Here is a 19801-nt window from a genome sequence, read left to right on the forward strand (position 1 = left end):
TTACAAATACACCAGTGTTCTCAAAAAGTGAATGATTCTGACTTCTTAGAGGTTTATTCATTATCAATCTATGTGAACCTTGGGCATGCTCTTAACACAGCTCTGTTACAGCAATATCATCTAGAACATGAGGCATTAATCCTTAGCTTATACTTACTAGCGTTAATAAGATGGTGTTGCTAAGCATTGCTAGGTATTGATGAAGAAGTGTGCCATATAACTTGATAGAGTACAACTAATAATAATTATTATTATATCAATTTTACATATTTAGTTATTTATCTATTACTAGTGAACCTGTGCAGCTCACCAGAAATGTTAGGTACAACTTTGGAACTGGATGTTTCCACCCCATTTAATTGAAAGCTCTGTTTCCAACATAAAGTCACATCCAGAGGATAGCAGGAAATAAAACCAACAAGAAAATTGTGTGTTTCTTTTTTGTTTATTTTATAAATATTTATTATGCATCTACTGTGTGCTAGGGATAAACCAACATGATCTTTGTCTTAAAGTGTGCACCAGTAGAAGAGAGAAAGAGAATATTACAATTGATTCAGATAATGCTAAACGATGTTGAGCATTAGTCTGGGTTGTTGGGGTCAGTTTCTGGAGACCAGGATTCTTTCTCTGCCTCCCCAACCCCAGGCTTGTTGTGATACAGTTGACATGGGATCAGGATTCTTGACTGGAACCTTAGGGAAGGAAGAGGAGCAGACAGGAGCAATGAGGAGGGCAATCAGGGTAAAGAGAACTGGGTGTTTAAAGATTCAGAAGTGTGAATGTTCCAAAAGAATTGGGGAATTGCAGCTCTGACTGGAAGGAAAAACTGGGTGAGGAATGACGCCTTGTCAGACACCTTCGAATGTAAAAGTGGAAGCATATTCTTTTTGCTGCTGGTGATAATGTCTAAAATTTACATTTTGTGTTAATTTTATCTCATTTACATATTGCCTTTTATAAAGACTCACTGAGATGTTGCCTAATTGTCTTCTTTGGAGTGCTAAATAACCCCAAGGCTGAGAAAACCAAGGTTGTGACCTTTATTTGGCTGAGGCAGAGAAATCCCATTTTACATTTGGTTGTCATAGACCTTTTGCTTTCACATTTTTTGGCATATTCATTTTCTCCTGGCCCACAAAACACTTTGCTTTGTCCATTTCCTTTTGTATTTGTCCACATGCATGTGTATTTTTCTAGTGTACATACTCTCCATGTTTTTTTTTTCCATTCAATATTAAATAATTATCCTTTCCTTTGTTTTCCTAGGGTATTCTTAATTCTAGTTTTTCATAGACACAATATTTCATTGCACAACCATTGGGAAATTATTAGACTTCAATTTTTCAATAGTTTAAACAATATTGTAATGGCAATCTTTGTGCCCAGAGTTTTATTTTCTATTAGGTTATATTCCAAACTGTCAGTATCTCTTAACTTCCCATTAGGAAAAATAGAGTTTTATGATTTTAGAGTGTTCCCTTTCTCCCCTCCCATTCTTGTACTTCAATAATCATTTCAGCATGAACTGAATGCAGTCCACCTTCTCTGTATGGCAGCTCTATTAGTACATCAGTTCTGATCAGTTTAAGTAACCACACAAACCCAGCAGTAGCTGCCATCAGTGTAGGAAACAGCAGCCTCGATTATGGAAATACTGTGACAAAGACACTCTGACAGTCATAAAAAGTCATCTGAGGAGCTGAAGTTCCTCTGTATTGTTTCCTAGTTTATTTTCTTTGAGTTTATATTTTTCATCATCATTTCGTAAAGGATCATAGCTCATTCATTTCTTAGTAACCCTGAAAATATATTCTTCCTTTTCCTACTGTAGTGGCATCACTTACTATTTGATCAGTAGCCTTCCTTCCCCTTTAGTGTTTGAAATTCTTGTTATATTTGTACCTGTTCCTATTCATTAGTGATCTTTTAAACTTTTCTTTATTTCAGTAAGTTGGTTCCTAATGACACTGAAAGCTCTTTTTGTTGCTGTACTATATACTGGTCCTATGACCCACCGTTTCCTGTGCTGGCTATTTAGACTAGAAGAGCAGTCACACAAAACATGGATATGAATGTCTACAACAGCTCTAGATATAATTGTCAAAAATTGAAAACAACCCAAATGTCCAGCAATAGACCTTTGGATGAACACTCTGATACATCCATACAATGCAACTCTAGTGATGAAAAGGAAATGAGCTATTGATACACACAACAGCAACACTCACAACAGTTATGCCAGATGAAAGAAAGCAGTCTCAAAAGGTGACATGCTATGATTCTATTTATATGACATTCTGAAAGGAGAACGCTATAGTGATGGCGAACAGATTGATGGCTTCCAGGAGCTCTGGGTAGGGAGAAGGTGTGAGTACAAAGGGGAAAAGGATGAGTTTGGGGGGATGATAGAACTGCTCTGCAATTGTGTCCTGGTTGTTCTGATAACAAATCTATACATGTCAAAATTCATAAAACAAAGCACTAATTAATTTGCACATTAATTTGAAAGTATAGAAAGTATAGTTTTATCAACTAGTCCTCATCCTTTTACAAGTTACTTAACCTCTCTCTAAGTCTCCATTTATTTACCTGTTCAGTGTAGAGTACTGTTTATATTAATGAGCAGTTATAAAGGTGAAATTAGATGTTATGAAGAATCTACCTATCACCCTCCCATGGTGATATTTTTTTTAATTGGGAACAAATTCTTTATTATTATCATTATTAATATTATCATCCTCTTTATAACATCATCTGGGCTGTTTTACAGCTGTTTATTTGGCTCTTGGAGTCATTGAGAGCTGCAGGCAAGAAAGTATGTGATCCGACTTCCACTTTTAAATCTTGAGCAGGTCTGTGAGAGTGGTCAGGAGTATAGGAGAGGAGATTGAGAGTAAAAAGAGAGGCCAGTTGGAGTTTTAGATCATCTAGATGAGAGATGATGGTGGTATGGATTTGGGTGGGCACAGTGAAAAGGGAGAGAAGTGGGCAGATATGGAATTAATTTGTGAAGGTAGAATCAGTAAGCTTGATGATGATTTGAGGGGTGAGGGAAGGTAGATGGTGGTGTCATTACAGAGACAAGAATCTTAAGGAAAGGACAAACTTGTGTGGGGAGGTTGTGGTGGACACTGCAAATCAAGAATCCTGATTGGATGGCTACCAAGTAGGTAGTTGGGTGTGGGATTCTGGAATCCAGGACCAGGTCAGCATGGTCTCCTTCATTTCTCAGGTTGCAGCACACACTTGTTGTGAACCTCCCCAGTCTGCCTTTCTAGATTAGCGTTGGGTGGGGGAGGGGGGCTTGACTGCTCTTCCTTGGACCCAGCAGGTTCTTTTCTTTTATTAAGATTTATTTATGCGTATAAGAACTGGGGTACAGGCCAGAGATGCAGGGGGTGGGAGGATTCACCAGTGACAAAGTGGGGAGCAGAACAGGCAGATCTACTGAAATATGCAATACACTGCTGAGGGGCGCAACGGGCGAGACAGGAGAGGTCTGCTGCACCATGTGGGTTGCTCCCTGGCTGGCCAGGGATCGAATTCGTGCTGCAGAGGCTGCGGATTGCTTCATAGTGCTGTGCTTAATACCTTGCGCCACCAGGGAGGCCCATGTTATTTTCTTTTAAAATCATAATCAATGTGCTTTTCCTTAATCTACTCCTGGGAGAGTTTGTGGAAACTTCTAGCAGAACTCAGATTATGCTCATATTATTTACTGCAGCCAGATTCTCCCCTCACCGCCTTTTCCATTTAATGTGATTAAGGGAAAGGAAACACCCAGCATTTTCAAATATCCAGCCTGAAAACCATCAGTCATATTGGTAAGATAAAAAAGCACGAATAAGTGAATTAATGAGGTGGATGATTAATATGCAAGCACATGGCCATAGGCTGAGAGATTTTAATCTAGCATTTTTGTGGATTTTATTATCTTCAAATTTCCAATTTGCCACAGACAAGCCAAAAAAATCAAGATTTAATTTTCCTTGGTAACTACCAAATTCAATTTAATAACTGTCAATTAGTTTTGAAAAGGGAGAAATAGTATGATGGAATTGGGAGGGGTATTGAGGTCACCATATCTGCTTCTGTGAAAAGTGAAGATTCTGTAGAACTGGGGATGAGGTCAGTATCCACCAGATTCACCTGTGCTTGAAATGTTTCAACATTTCATTCTTTAAACACATGCATAAAAAGTACTTTAAAAACCCAAATGTCAGACAATGTCCATATCCCCCCACTCCATCCTCATCCATCACCATAAAGAGCAATCTATTGTATTTTTCCTCAAAAATGTAATTATTAAATGTAATTATTTTATAATAAACATTAATGCTATGTTCTGTTCTTAAAGTCACATGTTCCAGTGATGGAGTTATGGATTAAGAGTTGCTAAATTGTCCTCTGACTCATTTTAATATTTTTAAAGAAGATTTACTTATTTATGCATACAAAAACTGGGGTACCGGCCAGAGGTGTGGAGAGTGAGAAGATTCACCAGAGACAGAGTAGGGAACAGAACAGGCAGACTGACTGAAATACACTGCTAAAGGGAGCAGCGAGCAAGACAGGAGTGACCTGCTGTGCAATGTGGGTAGCTCCCTGGCCGGGAATCGAACTCATTCTGCAGTGGCAGCAGACAGCTTCATAGTGCTGTGCTTAACCCCTTGCGCCACCAGGAAGGCCCTCATTTTAATATTTTATATTTGTTAAATGAACTGGTGACAACCTGGAGTTTCCTTGTTTCTCCAAACAGGACAATTTCAGCCACAACTCATCATCAGGCTGTTAACTTTAACATCTTCGAAGGCATGGTGTGCCATGGAGTGCCCCTTGTGACTATTTCCAGAGGCAAAGTGGTGTATGAAGCTGGAGTTTTCAGTGTCACACCTGGAGATGGGAAGTTTATTCCTCGAAAGCCATTTGCTGAATATATTTACAAGCGGATCAAGCAGCGGGACCAGGTGTTGTGTGGGAGTGGCTGGTCTCATGAGCTGGATTGTCAGCTGCCCCGGGGTGGTATTGGTGTTGCCACAAACACTCAGTCTAGCACGTTTCTGGATGTCAGGCTTGATAGGAGAAATTTCAGACAGTGCATTATTGTTTTTTCAGTAACAACAACTAATAGTTATCATGATTAACATGGTTTTCTAAGCTGTTATTAACTGCCAAGCATCGTATTAGTTGGTTCATAGTCATTATTTTAATTAATCAGCACAATAAGCCATATGGGAGTTATTACCATTCCCATTTAACAGACTAGAAAGCTGAATCTCAGCAAGATTAAGTCCCTTTCCCTGCACTAAGCAGTAAGTAAATATAAGGTCAGGATTTGTGATAAGACCTTTCTGATTCTCGCTGTACTGTGGGGTCCCTCTAGACCAAAAAAAGAAGAAAGCAATTGTGAAACTCAAATCTTGTGGAAATGCATTACCTTAAAAAATGCTGATATGGAAAAAGTCACCATAAAATGGATAAATGAGGTTTGAGAATCATCTAGAAGCATTTCAGGCATTTTTTTTCTCTCCACTCAGCAGACAATTTTATAGAAGAAAAATATCACACTGAGGTTAAGAGGAATAGTTGTTAGGATTCCTAGTTGGTAAATTCACATGAGGTTATTAGAGCTCTTGCTTTGGTTTTCATTTAAAACATTCCGACTTCCTCATGAGTGAGGATAACAGTTTGAAGGCAGCAGGAGTAAGCCAACCCATTTCTCTGCTCACCTGTTATCCTTCTTGAGAAAATTAATCTCTTACTATTCTGCACTCCAAAGGCACATCAGTGTTTGCCAGCTTTGGAACTTGACCGATCTCCTAGATAGATTGTTAGTTCCTTAAAGACAGTGTCTTATCTTCTTATGCCCAGTACTTGGTGCACAGCAGGCACTTGATAAATAAACTGCAAATGAAAGGAATAAAGACTGTAATTTCAGTGGTCATAGAATGAAATTTAAAGGAATTTACCCAGAAGACTGCCCACTGCCTCATCCCAAATAGTAGGGTTACTATTAGTGAGCTTAATTCATAGTCATGATTTGATTACTTAATAAATTTTATCAGCATCATGCCATCAGCTATCACTATTATCAGATATTGTATGGAATTTTAATCTAATGTGACAGCATTGGGGTGTTAATTTATTTTAACATTTAAACAGCTAACTCTTAAAGGAAAAAAATTAAATCATCAAACTTTATTTGATAAATACAATAAGATATATATTTCAATTTTATATAAATAGTCACTTAAGGAAGAGTTTTGGGTGATAAAAGAAAAAGAAATAAAGGAGGAAGAAAAAAGTCACAATAGCTTAGCGGTTCATGAGCATCTTGAAAAAAAAAAATCATCTTCTGTGCTGTTAATTCTTTACCAAAAAATATAGCTCTTTAAACTCAAGTGGAATATTATTTCCAGAATTTTTGTGAATTCAGCCTTGCAATTTTCATCAGAATTTGTAAGTATGGGTTATTTCTAACTCATCTCATTTTATCTTCTTTTCATAATAAACAACCCAATTTATTCTGGAAAATAAGAGTCATGTGGCATTTTATAGAGAGACAGAAATCTCTTCACAAAGCAATGCATGATATCAGAATACTGGCAAGGTTTATGTCTGGGTTGTATTGTGCAAGCATAGCATAATTTGCCTTTAGATAAGAGAAAACTGAGTGGATGACAGATCTAGTCATTGAAATGGGTTTCTCCATTTCTGAAATAAAACTTTGGCAATGTTTTTTCTCAATGTGACAGCCCAGAGAAAATCATTTAAAATGTGATCAGCTCTGATATCTCCATTTTCTCAAATTGATTTCTAATAATCACTAAAAAGTGGTACATAAGTAATAGCCAGCTCATTGTGGCTCGTGGCTCCACTTACATAGATCCCTTTCCAATTCTCCATTCAGCAATGCCATTTTGGTAGCTTGAAATCAACTGTGGCATGGATATTTACACCAGGGAAATAGGTAAGAGCTATAAACCTGGACTTTTGAAGGAGTGAGATAAAGAAAGGCGGAGCTAGGTGTTCACATTTGCCAGCACTCCACTCTAAAAAGCCTTTCTAAAGACTGTCTCTTTGTGTTTTAATCCAACCATTTAACTCTCATTCCGTAAGTGTTTATTGATGACCAATTATATACTAGGAATATTTCAATCCTCACCACAAATCTCTAAGGTAAGTAGTGGTAACCCTATTATAATATATAACCCTATTAAAAAATTGAGACTTAACAAGATCACAGTTAGTAAGTGGCAGCAACAGAACTCAAATCCAGATTTTTCTGTCTCCAAAACCACTTCTTTCTAACCTCTGCCACTTCAATATTCTAATCACAAAGTTCAATCCCCATCCAAACACATAGCCCCTGACACAGCCCTCCTCCTGTCTCCTCTTCTGCACACAGGGTTCAGTTACCTGCAGACTGGCAGACTCCCCAGAGGAGCCAGCCCTGAAGTGAGAGGACCCAACTTGTTCACATTGTTTTTGAGAAATAGGGTTAAATAGAAAGATGATGGGTGGTAAAACATTATCCAACTACAAATTTTCACTGTTACAGATCACCTCTGTTATTTGTGTTCTAGTAATTCACAGTCCCTGGAAACTCAGTTCAATGTCAGTAGTGAGTATACTTCTACAGTGGACTTGTTAGTCTCAGAAAATCAGGCACCCCAGCACCTCACTCCTGCTGATAGTACTATTAAATTTTCTATCAACCTATGACTTCTTCTCCCACCAGCTAACCAAAAAGCATTTCTGCAATTACACAGGTGTAATGAAGATTGCAATGAATATTTATGTATATTGTGTTGTAATTCTCATTTTTTTCTTTCCATTAACTCATTACAATGACAATTGTCATTAAATACTGTGAACTCAAATCAACTCCATCTAACAAAGTAAACCACCAGCCTCCTCACCCTGTGAGGCAAGGGCCAGCTGCATCGCATTTCTTGTATTGTTAGGAGTACCTCTGACATAATTTTTTCATTCCAGTTTATTGTGGTTCCATCAAGATGGAAAGAACAGCTGGGAGGTGTGATCATATAATTTGGACCAGTTGGTCGTGGTGGGGCGGGGGAAAGATGCCAAACCAGATTAATCTTCTAAAAGTGTGCTCTCTGGACACTAGGCCCTTGAGGTACTCCTTGAATAAACTGCCAAATAATTTTAGATTATGCCACCCTCAGGTGTTTCTGTGGCCCAATACCATAGAAAAATTCTGAGACATCCTGCAGTCAGGATATCTTCCTGCATTTCACAAATGTTTGAGTATCAAACAATAGTCTAAGAGCTGAGGATACAGCAGCTCCTGCTTTCAAAGAGCTTAAATTCAACCTCTGTTTTAGCTATAATTTGTGGTGCTCATGTTCTAGCTCTGTTTGGGATGTTTAGTGATCCTCCTTGTGATGAGGCCAGTTAGCCTCTTAGATAAAGGAGTCTGGAGATGCAGAGAGATTAGGTTTGAACATAAAATTGGGGGGATCATGGCATGGGCATGTAGGTTTAAAACCGTGAGTCTGCAGCCACCAAGGGGACCATGTAGAAAGAGAGAAAGCGACTAGAGAGAGCTCTGGGTTGCCAGCCTTCAAAGCTAGAGGGGAGAAGAAGAGAAACCAACAAAGGAGCCTAAGACAGCTGACTGGCGAGGTGGGATGAAGACCGGAGGAGGGGAGAGGAGGGAGAGGAAGGGAGGGGAGGCAGCCAGCCTACTCTGTGCAGCCCAGAGCTCTCTGATCCCTTCCTCATCCTTGTCTTTCTGTGTGTCTTATACTGCATAAACGTCTTCTAATTAGGATTAGACATGCAAGACTTGGGATGCGGTCCTTGTTATCACTGTATGCATCTGAGGTACCAAGGGAAGAACCCCACTTCATGTGGGATCCAGCTGCTGTGATAACCTGCAGACATGAAGCACCAGCGCCTCTGGGTGCTGACACCCATGTCAACGCCAGGCACTTCACGCCGCAGATCGGGCTCTGCCATTGTCACTGGAGAGCGAACAAGACTCATTTTTCTAAATTGTAGTCTACTTAGAACACAAATGTGCAACTATATTTACGTTCTACATGACGGCAGTAATGGCTTAAATCGTGCAGAATGAGTGCCATTGCCTTTCCATTTTGTCACGGTAAACATCCAGTGAGGTTCCAAAATATACATGGAATACAATGCCCAGGAACAATGGACAGTACATCGACAAAGAGACTAGAGTCTGGCATTAAAGGGTTTATGGAGGCCACCAAGAGAAAAAAGAAACTGCTAAAATGTTGAAAGTGCTGGGAGGCTTGAGACCAAAATTTAAATTTCCTTTGGTTCTTCTTAATTCATCTATCAAAAGGGAACACTGTGGGGTGTGGAACAGCTGAAGAACCTGACAGAGGCATGGCTTGTGGGCCGATGTGGTTAGTGTCCTGTGACCAGTCTGGTCTGTCCTCACCCGGATATCCGGAGCTGAGAGGTTGACGAAGAGTAAGACTGTGCAGATGAGGCCAGCTGGGCATGACAGAGACACTTGATAATCAGTGTGACCAGCCAGGCCAAAGATTAGGCCAAAGAGCCTGGGGAAGAGATAAATGGTGAAGGAGAGTAAAGGAATAATTTGAGGGAAACTGAGGCAGCCTAGACCAGGTCACCGCAAACAGGAGTTAATGCTCAGAGGGGGATGACCTTTCCTTCACACCCTTCCATTCTTGGTAAGAATTTAGCAAGTGTTTACTGAATATTTATGGAGAAACAGCTCCAAGTCTACTGGAGGGGAGAGAGACAAGTAGACAAATAACTACGGAAGGCAGTGGTAAGAGGTGGTGGATGTGGCAGGCAGGCTAATGCTTCCTGGACTGCTGACTGCCTGGGTAGAGTTATAAAACATAGGTTAGATCTATTTAGGCAAAAAAGACAAACATGGATAGAGGCTGGCCCTGGCAGAAAAATACTAAGAAGGACGCTGATTCGCCTGGCTTGAGTCCTGAGCTGCTCTTAGCCTGCAGCTGGGTCCGGGGGTTCTCCAAGAACCAGCCAGCCCGCAGAGCAAGCCCCCAAAATGGGGAGGATGGGGCTCCAGGCTTAACAACCCACCCTAAATCATTGGTGTTAGCCATCAGTTTCCAAAAAGCATTCAAGGAGAAACAGAAAAGTAGCAACTGAAAACCACAGCATGCAAGTTTCAAAGGAAACCTCGGGGTAAGAAGGTAAGAAAGAAAAAGATAGGCGCTCACGAGGGACACACAGCAGGAAGGCAGGGGATACAAAGATCTGCCCACCGATGCCACTTTCTCCAGGGGCTTTTGCTATAGAAAAGGCTGATGAGTGAACTGAAATATGCCATGGGTTTTCTGACTGCAAAGGCTAAAAGGAAAAGCGAGGTAAGACCTCTAAGATTATAGACAAGGAAGGAGTTGAAGGAAGGTGGAAATTAATCCTGGTTTGCTTAGATAGTCCTGGATTATGCCTGTGAATTGTTTAGCACCCTTTACACTCTCAGGAGGGTTCCATTTTGCATGATTAATTATATGGTCACCCAAGGTTAAGTGATAGAGCATAACCATCTGACTTGGCAAGTAAACCAGGAGAGGAAAAAACAGAGGCCCACGACCTGAAAGGGAGGGTGTGGTCAGAGTGTGGGCTAGTACCTGAGTTTAGCTTCGGGTATGGATTTGCTCCAGGTAACCACAATGTCAAGGGACTTGGTGGCAGAAATCAGGGTGCAGGCACTTCATTTCCTTGTGTCGTTCCTCCGGATGATGGCAGGACCCAGGGTGGAGAGAAGAGCTGAGTCAGCAGTGAGCCGAGGTGGCGGCCTAGCGAAGCATTTAACCAGGCAAAGAAAGTAGACAGAGGCTTGCACTGGTGAGCAGAGGGCAGGGGCCTTCCCAAGTTCAAGCTCAAAAGTCAAGTTCCAGGACTATAGGGACAGTCTCTGTCTTGTTCTCCACTTTAGCTTATGTACCTGGCAAAATATCTGGGACTATGTGTGCTCAATATAGATCCACAGAATGAGTGAAGGAAATGCTTTGTATCTGGGAAAGCTCACACATTTGGGAAATGGATTTCGTGTCCTCCATTTTGCAGATGAGTGAGTGGGCTTAGAGGGGGGTTGGTTAACTTGCCAGTTTCTTTTTTTTTTTTTAATATAGTGTCTTTTTTTTTAATTTATACAAGAACTGGGGTACAGTCAGAAGCACGGGAGGGTGACAGGATTCGCCAGAGACAGAGCAGGGAGCTGAACAGGCAGATAGACCAAAATACACTGCTGAGGGGAGCAGCGGGAGAGACAGGAGAGGTCTGCGCGCCATGTAGGAATCTCCCTGGCCAGCAGGGAATCAACCCGCGCTGTAGAGGCTGCAAACAGCTTCACAGCGCGGTGCTCAACCCGCTGCGCCACCAGGGAGAAACTTGTCAGTTTCTTACACTTACTAAATGGCAAAGCTAAAACTCAAACTTAGATCTGCCTCACCCCAAAACCCACATTTGCAAGATCATTCTTGATTGAGGTAACAACAGTTTACAACATTGTGACTGATTCAACGAGACGGGTTCACAACTCCAGATTTGTGCACACCCACCACCAAAGCACCCATAATCCTCCACCATAGTTCATTGGGTTCTCCTCCTTTATTTCCGCCCCCCACTATCCCTCTTCCGGTAGCCTCAATCCTGCAGTCAGGTTTCTAGGGTTTGTTTTGGTTTAGTTTGGTCTGTTCTTTTATGAAACCCACTTTGTTGATCACAGCAATATTTTTGTATGGGTGGTCAGAATAAGACCCACAGTCTGTTATATTTGTCTTTGTATTATACACACACATGCATTCACACACACATGTTAATTTGCTTGTAAAGAGCTTATTCAGGCATTATCCTAACTGCTTTACTTACCTTTAATCCCCATAACCACACTATAAGTAAGCGCTGTTACTCACCCCAGTCTACAATAAGGTTGCTGAGGCCAGAGTTAAGTAACATAGTCGATCTGGTGTGAGAGTTCACAATCATAATCACTGTAGTTTGCTGCTGCTTGTCTTGTCAGTAAATTTGTATTTCTGTTTACAAAAGTATGACTTCATTGCTTCTTGTGAATTCCTTTGTTTATAAAGTCCAGATTTTAAAGCTCTGCTCAAGCACTTGCTGAATCCAGAGAGGGTTCTTCTTCGGCCCCTGGGTTGCCAAGAGGTGCAGTTAGAGATGTGAGTCTGTGAAAGGCCAGTGATACACAAAAGCCACTGGGTAAAAGAGAAAATGTCACACACATTGCTAGAATCTGAAGCTAAATGCAAGGTGAGTTCAGCCGAGCACTACAGAAATAGAGCCATCTAGAACTGAAGCTGGAGGAAAGGGTAGACTGTTTGAAAGGACTATGAGACATTTATATCACTCATAGGGTGTGAGGGGATGGACGAGGCCCCAGCAAAAGTTGCGGTGGAAAGAATACTCCCTGGAATTTTGTCTGAAGAGGGGTAACGTTAGCTGTGCTGAGACAACCCAGGTTCCTGAGGTTGCAAGGAATTTATCTGATAGAGCAAGGGGAGAAATTCATGAGATTTTTCTTGCTCTCCCAATTCATGAAGGGCGCTTCATTTAGTTTTGAACTCAGGAAGTCAATAAACCACAGGAATGACATAAAATGATCTGTTTCAGGTTTGCACACCTACTCCTGTGAAGCGTGAACCTTATAAGGGAGAAGTCGCCATATTGAAACCAAGAGGAACAAAAGAGGACTCCACAGCAGGGGGCCAGGAAACAAGTTTGCCCCTGAACTGAGTGCTGTTGGTAAGGGACATGGCAAAGAAAGTATTCCTGAAAACAGGAAATTAGCATCTCTCTCCCATGAACAGTTAAAGAGTAAAGGTCAAAGATGTCGAAATGGCCTAAGACATCAGGCACATCTTGGCCCAGGGGAGAAGGATAAAAACCCTCTTGACAACATTTAGATGAGCCTCCCAGTTGGAAGGCTTCAGACTAGCTAGAGGTTTTGTCTCTGAGATGTAAGGAAACATGCAACAGAGCCTTTCAGGACCAAACATGGGTGGCAGAACATGAGCTGAGGGACTGCTCTTGAGGACAATTGGCAGTACTTAAACCATGAAACACAATTTCATGGTTAAAGTTTATAAACTGATGAGGGCTTTATCTGAAAAAAAAAAAAAAGAAAAAAACAAGTCTTCATATTATAAAAGCAACTGTGTTCTAGAATTCTGAATGAATGAAGAATGAATCAAATGTTGCTTTGGGGGATTTTTCAGGATAACTATTTGACAGTATTTGTGTACTTTATTTCACACTTCACTTTTGGAATAATATTATAGATAGGGTCACTTTTGAAAAAAAATACTGGAGTGCTTTATCAGATTTCTCTAATCTTTTTACATTCTGTTTTGCCTTTCGTGAAGCACCTATTATCAGCATTCTTGTCTATTTTCTTTCTCTTCTGCTTGTTTTCTGGTCCTGCTCTGCAGGATACCCACCTGCAGTGACTTTATTATAATCTGAGCATCTCTCTAATATCACTTCCACTAACCTCATGACATCTATGTGGTTTTGCCAGCTTTGCATTTTTACTTAGGATCCAAATTTTTAAAAATCTATGACATGTTTCCAGCTATTTCTACACATAGCAATCAGCAAAAGACTTCCATAACAGGTTGACAGGCTGGATGAGATAGATGCTTGTGTTAATTAGGGACACTATTTGTCAAAGGACTAGTTTAATACAGACCCCATAAGGCATTGCACACTGTCACACTATGGGGACCTGGCCTTCCCTGCATAAACCCTGTGACTCGAATAACGAGCGCTGTGTTCTCCGCTGTGGGTTCTGCTGTTTTCATTATTGAATGCTGTGCATCTTTAACAATGCTATGGAGCCAAAGTTTCAGCAATTTTTTTTGTCATTTCCTACTACTGAAATTATTCTTCCAGTCCAGGAAGACTGTTAAAAATTCAGAGACAGATTAGCAAGTAGAAGAAATTCTATTGAATGCTAAATTGTGCTATTAACAGCATTTATAGGAGCGAGATTGATATTTACTTTGATTGTAGGATTTCTTGAGGGTTAGATTTGAGTTCTGCAACTCTTTGTGAGGGGGGGAATGTTACAATGAGTTCCTTTTATTCTGTTCAAAGGTAAAATCAGAGAAAAAGAAGCTGCTGTTCCCATCACAGTTAAACATTGTCAACCCGTGGAGAAACAGACCTTATTTCAACTTCCCAAGATCCTTTTGAAAAAATAATCGCTCGAGGCCTCTTTGATTTTCTGTCAGAAGCAATTGCTGTCTTTTCTCACTGTGACTTTGTTGCTGTGTGGGACTGAAGATATAAATGAGTATTATTGTAATGGAAAATCTCTGTGAAAACTCATTGATGATACCCTGAAATGTCATCTTTGCTTGTACTAGATTTCTTTGTATTTTAAAAAATCACTTTCTGGCTTAAAGTTTTTGTAATGGCTACATTTGTTTAAAAGTAGAACATTGTGATTGTACAGTCTATCATAATTCATAAACATTTAGATCTTCATTGTAATTAATAAACATTTAGATCATCATTCTATAGCCTGTCCTCTGAGTTCTGTGTGTCTTGTAACTAGCAAGATGGGGATGCTGGGAAGTTGGTTTCGATTCTAATGCATCACTTCCTGGGTGACATCAGCTTCAGCAACTCCTGGAAATCAGGTCCCTCGGCAAACCTCATGCAGTCAAATCGGTGTTCAACCTTAGAATAACTCCACCACAAACTACCCATTCACCCTGATGTGGGCAGGACTGGGAGGATGAGATAGAATCAGCACCAGTGAATGATGCTGCAGTTGTATAAATGACCAAACCAGGTCTTACCTTTGCATGCAGAAAGCCAAACTCTGAATCAGGAGAAGTCTTTACATGGAGGAGTTTTGTTCAGCATGGCCATCATCAGGGGAGTCAGGGCTTCACGTTTCCAGGTCCCAGGAGGTGCCGGGCAGACTAGGTAGCCTGAGTCCAGGTGTCTGACTTCCCCAGCAGGGTGTTTCCTTAGCCATCAGCAGATGTTTGCTGGCCGTGCCACTATCAACCTCAGGGGCACACAGAGAATTTTATTAGGATTCAACACAGTTTTCCAAGTTCTCAGGAATGTATGTGGAGCCAGTTAATCATGATGGGGGGATGGGAGGGGAGAACAAAGGTAAAGATTAATTCTACTTATTCCTAAATTTTAGTGTAGGGGAGTTTTTTGTTGCAAAATGGAGGGTGTCTGCCTGCACAGTGTCTTCCCTCCCTTGCTCTCCCTGGCCCCTGTGCCGACCCTTCCTTCCCCGGTACACAGGCTGCTCAGGTCACTTCTCTTAGATAAACAGGTCAAGAGAGATTTTCAAAGCAGGGAGGAAATCAGGTAGTTATAATTTCATTGCTGGTACAGCCACCCTAACTTACTCAGATCAAGGGGGTGTCAGCATATTTGACAAAGGGTTGTGGGACTCCAGTTTACACGACTGTCATTTGTTTTGAACACACAGCAAGAACAACATCTAAAGTACCACAGGTAGTTTTTTCTCAGGTAGGAGTCACCTTAAAATTCTGTATTCCCTTGCTCTTCTACTTTGCTTGACAATAAAAACTCCACCATAAGACAACTGAACCCTCTGAAAAGAAACAATTAGGTTGCTTTCTGATCTAGATACTAATTCCTATTTATCCTTTAGTATCACCTTAAATATCACCTCCTCTCAGAGGCCTCCCCAACCAAAGTGACTGGGGTAGATTCCTCATACTTGTCCCCCATTGGGACCTGTCAACATACCCCATCAATACAGCCTCATGGCACCATCTCTCCAAGTGCTGGAACTACCAGCCTTGCGAGTCTGTCTCCTCCAGAAAACTGAAAGCTCAGCAGGGACTAGGAAATCTGCTTCACCATTTCCCAGCCTCTCCCAGAGGCTGCCTCAAAATTGATGAGCATTCAGTGGTTATTTATTAATTTTTGAATAAAGGAAGAAGTGAAGGGGTTCCTGCTATGTTCCTAAACAGATACAGATGAAGTTAGTGAGAACACTCAAGAAAATAGGAACAAATTTTGCAGCGCATTTAGTGTAAAGGGCACTTTAAATGAAGAATATGAATTCATTATCTAGCTGCGGAATCTATTTGGGAGGATGAAATAGCTATAGGATTCCGCGTCAATGAAGTTATTTGAAATGAATGTGGAGATCCTGTTGTGGCTTTTTAGGGTTTGTCAGGAATATTTTTGTAGAAACAGTTCTAAATCATAACAATGTAAGGCAGTGGCAAAACATGATTCAAGTTATAAATATTTAATAGCATGTTTTTCAAGATTGCCTCTAATATATAAAGTCACCAAGCAATTGCCTCTCAAAGGTCTGCACAAAGAAAACAGAACGAGTAGCATTTCTTCCCCATACACACCTTTCCTTCTCTATGTGCTCCAGTGGACAGCATGATATACTGGGAAGCAAATAAACATGGGCTCGAGGGCCTCCCCAGTGGCGCAGCGGTTGAGCGCTGGGTTGCAAAGCTGCCCGCAGCCTCTGCAGCGCTGGTTGGATCCCCGGCTGCTCCCCGGCCACCGGAGGAGGGTCCCACATGGCGCGCAGACCTCTCCTGCCGCCCGCTGCTCCCCTCAGCAGTGTACTTCGGTCCTTCTGCCTGCTCTGCTCCCCGCTCTGGCTCTGGTGAATTCTCTCACCCTCCCGCGCTTCTGACTGTACCCAGTACTTGTATAAATAAATAAATAAATAAATCTTAAAAAAAAAAAAAAAAAAAAACCATGGGCTCGAAATTTCTATTGACTAGCTGTGAGGCCTTGAACAATTTTTAAAATCAAAAGATACACAAGTTTACTAAAACATGCAAAACAGCAAGGAAAAATTAACATAACCACAACTATGTTTCTGTCATCTCTTTTAAGAAATAAAACTTTGCCAACACAATTGACAGTTTTATTGTCCTAAGCAGAGGCAGAATGTAGCCACCTAATGCCATCTTGGGAACTTCTGGTCTCCTCTCAGTTTATGACCATCACTATTCCATAGTACACTAGGAAATTAACAATAAATCGATGGTGTTATCTACCCCCGTTTCTACATCTGTGCCCTGTTTCTATGTCTATTCCAAGCCCCAAAGCCATTCTTGGTTTTCACAGTCATTTCTCCGAGCTTCTGTTCTAACAACCATCAACCGTAAATATCTGGGGAGACTCTGGAGTTCCAATCTCCCTTAGCACTGTCCTCATCAGAGTCCTTGCCTTGAAAAAGTCACTGATAGGTTTGACTTTAAGAAACAAATTCACCAGTTACACACTCCTTTTATTGTCCTAATATGTGCCTGTCTCCATAACTGGGCTATGAATTCCTTCAGACAGGGACCATGTCTTACTCATCTTTGCACATCCAGCAATAGACATAGTTCTTAAGGTGGTTGAATATAGAATTATCATATGGCCTGTTAATTGTGTTCATAGGTATATACCCCTCAATAGATAACAAGAGGTGTTGAAATTAAAATCTGTACACGAATGTTTTTAGCAGCATTATTCATAATATCCAAAAAGGTGGAAATAATCACCAGTCATTGAATAATTAAATCATATATGTGGTATATCCAAACAATGGAATACTATTCAGCTATAAAAAAGAATTGAAATGTTGGTACATGCCATAACATGGGTAAATATACTTTAAAACATGCTAAGAGAAGCCAGATGCAAAAGACCATATGTTGTATAATTCCATCTACATGAAATTTCTAGAAGACGCAAATCCACAGATACAGAAAACAGTTTAGTGGTGATGGAGTTTTATAGAGTTTGTGGGGTCCTGGGTTCACTCTGGGAAAGGTGTCACCAGAGCTCCCGTTTCAGCGGCATGTGGCGAGTTTCCCAGGCGGGTTTCTCCATGAGACAGAGACGTTAGTCATATTTAAAGAGCAGGTTTATAAGGGAAAGGGACAGGTTTTGCTAAGAGAGGCCTGCATGGTTGCAGGCGGGCGGCCTTGAGGAGAGCGGCCTCCGCTGAGGGAGGTCAGTGAAGAGAAGCCCCAGCATAGCACAGGTCATGGGCAGGCAGGGAAACTGCTGCCTTGCAGGGAGAGAGTTGGTAAGAAGAGGCTTCTGCATAGTCACAGGTGAGCAGTGGGAGTGTTGCCCCAAGCCTGTGCAGAGACTGCACTGATATCCCTTTTCTCTTTGGGAGGGGTCGCTCCTTCCTGGAGCGGCCTGCTTCTTGCTGATGTTGGGTAACAGGCAAAACTAGAAAGGGATCAGAGATTTCAGGGTGGGCCCAATCTCCATATCTTTCCCCTCAGGTCTGAGCTCCACTCCCTATAACATCTGATCCTGCTTGGGTCTCATGTGATAAGGTGCCTAAGGGTCACGACCTCTACAGCTGGGTTAATGGTCATGTTATACCCCTCAACCCCCAGCAAATTGTGTGAGTCAGGTTTTAGTCTTGTGAGGCCTCCTTTCCAATTTTTCTCTTCTTGTCCTCCAACAGTGATTGCCAGACTGAGACAAGAGTGGAATGGGAGTAATGGCTCCATGGTTATGGGGTTTCTTTTGGATTGATAAAACATGTTCTGAGATTAGAGAGTCTGATAGTTGTACAACATGGAGACTGCATGAAGTCACTGAATCGTACACTTTGAAATGGTTACAAGGTAAATTTTAAGTTGTATTATTACAATAAAAGACAAAGACATTAGGCACACGTGACCATTTTAAGATAAGCTGATTCTTGTGAGGGAGTTGGAAGGAAAGGGAGACAGGAGTCGAATGTGAATGTCTCCTAATGATATTTACACAATGAGAGGAGGCCAGATGCAACACCCCTCAACTCTCTGCCCAGAATTAAACAGCCAAGTACTTCCAGATGATCAGAGAGGGACAGTATATAGTAAGAGATTATGACTTAGCAATAGATGCTGTGAAACACCATTAGAACCAGAGCTGGTTGTGCGTCTGCTAATCCTAAGCAGCCTGTTCAGCCACCATTTTGTAACCTACAATTCTAAATCCTAAGCAAGGTCAGAATGGCTGGGCAGTTAGGTACAGGAGTCCAACACTGCAAGGCACCTTTCAAATCAATCAAGAGCACAAAGCTGGATCACACTGGGAAGGCTATGCATCACGAGGTATGACTGGGAAGCAGAGGGGGATGGTGGTGTTGGGGCTGATGACCCATGCATAAAACATACTCCTGACTTATACATCAGGAGGTATGACCGGGAATGCCCCTGGGGGCTGAGGACCCGATGTATAACAAGGGACCCCAGAAGCTGATCAGTGGAAAGCCTTGTTTTTTTTATTTTTTTTATTTTTATTTTTTATTTTTTTTATTTTTTTATTTTTTTTTATAAATTTTATTGTTATATTCCCCATACAATTGCAGCCCCCCCATTCTGACCCCAATCCCTCCCCTCCCGCCCCCGCCCCCCTAAAAGTGTCTCTGGTTCATAGTTTTTTGTTGATTTTGATTTTCACTTTCTTATAGTTATTCATTTTCCTGGTCCCTTATTTAAGTTTTCTAGATTCCTGCTATGAGTGAGACCATCTGGTATTTTTCTTTTTCTTTTTGGCTTATTTCGCTGAGCATGATCCCTTCCAGCGCCATCCATGTTGCTGCAAATTGCATGTGTTTATCTTTTTTGAATGCTGAGTAATATTCCATGGTGTATATGTACCACATCTTCTTGATCCAGTCATCTATTTTTGGGCATTTGGGTTGTTTAAGATTGAAACCATGGCTGGGGAACTGGAGCTTGATCTCAATTATAATACCAAGTCATCAAGCAGATGAGAGGTGCCTGGAGGGCAC

The 19801-nt window shown here is 41.3% G+C and overlaps 1 protein-coding gene across 1 annotated transcript in view; it reads left to right on the forward strand.

The window, feature by feature from the left end:
• Nucleotides 1-12762, forward strand: part of DPYS (dihydropyrimidinase) — a gene marked incomplete at both ends in the record, with an annotated part of 72758 nt that extends 59996 nt beyond the window's left edge. The window contains 2 exons of the mRNA XM_084229762.1: nucleotides 4763-4970; nucleotides 12640-12762. Of these exons, the coding sequence (XP_084085888.1) occupies nucleotides 4763-4970; nucleotides 12640-12762 (331 nt within the window). The remainder of the gene's footprint in view (nucleotides 1-4762; nucleotides 4971-12639) is intronic.
• Between the last annotated feature and the right edge of the window lie 7039 nt (nucleotides 12763-19801).

This window comes from Talpa europaea (genome assembly GCF_964194135.1).
Source record: "Talpa europaea genome assembly, chromosome: 3".
Lineage (NCBI taxonomy): Eukaryota > Metazoa > Chordata > Mammalia > Eulipotyphla > Talpidae > Talpa > Talpa europaea.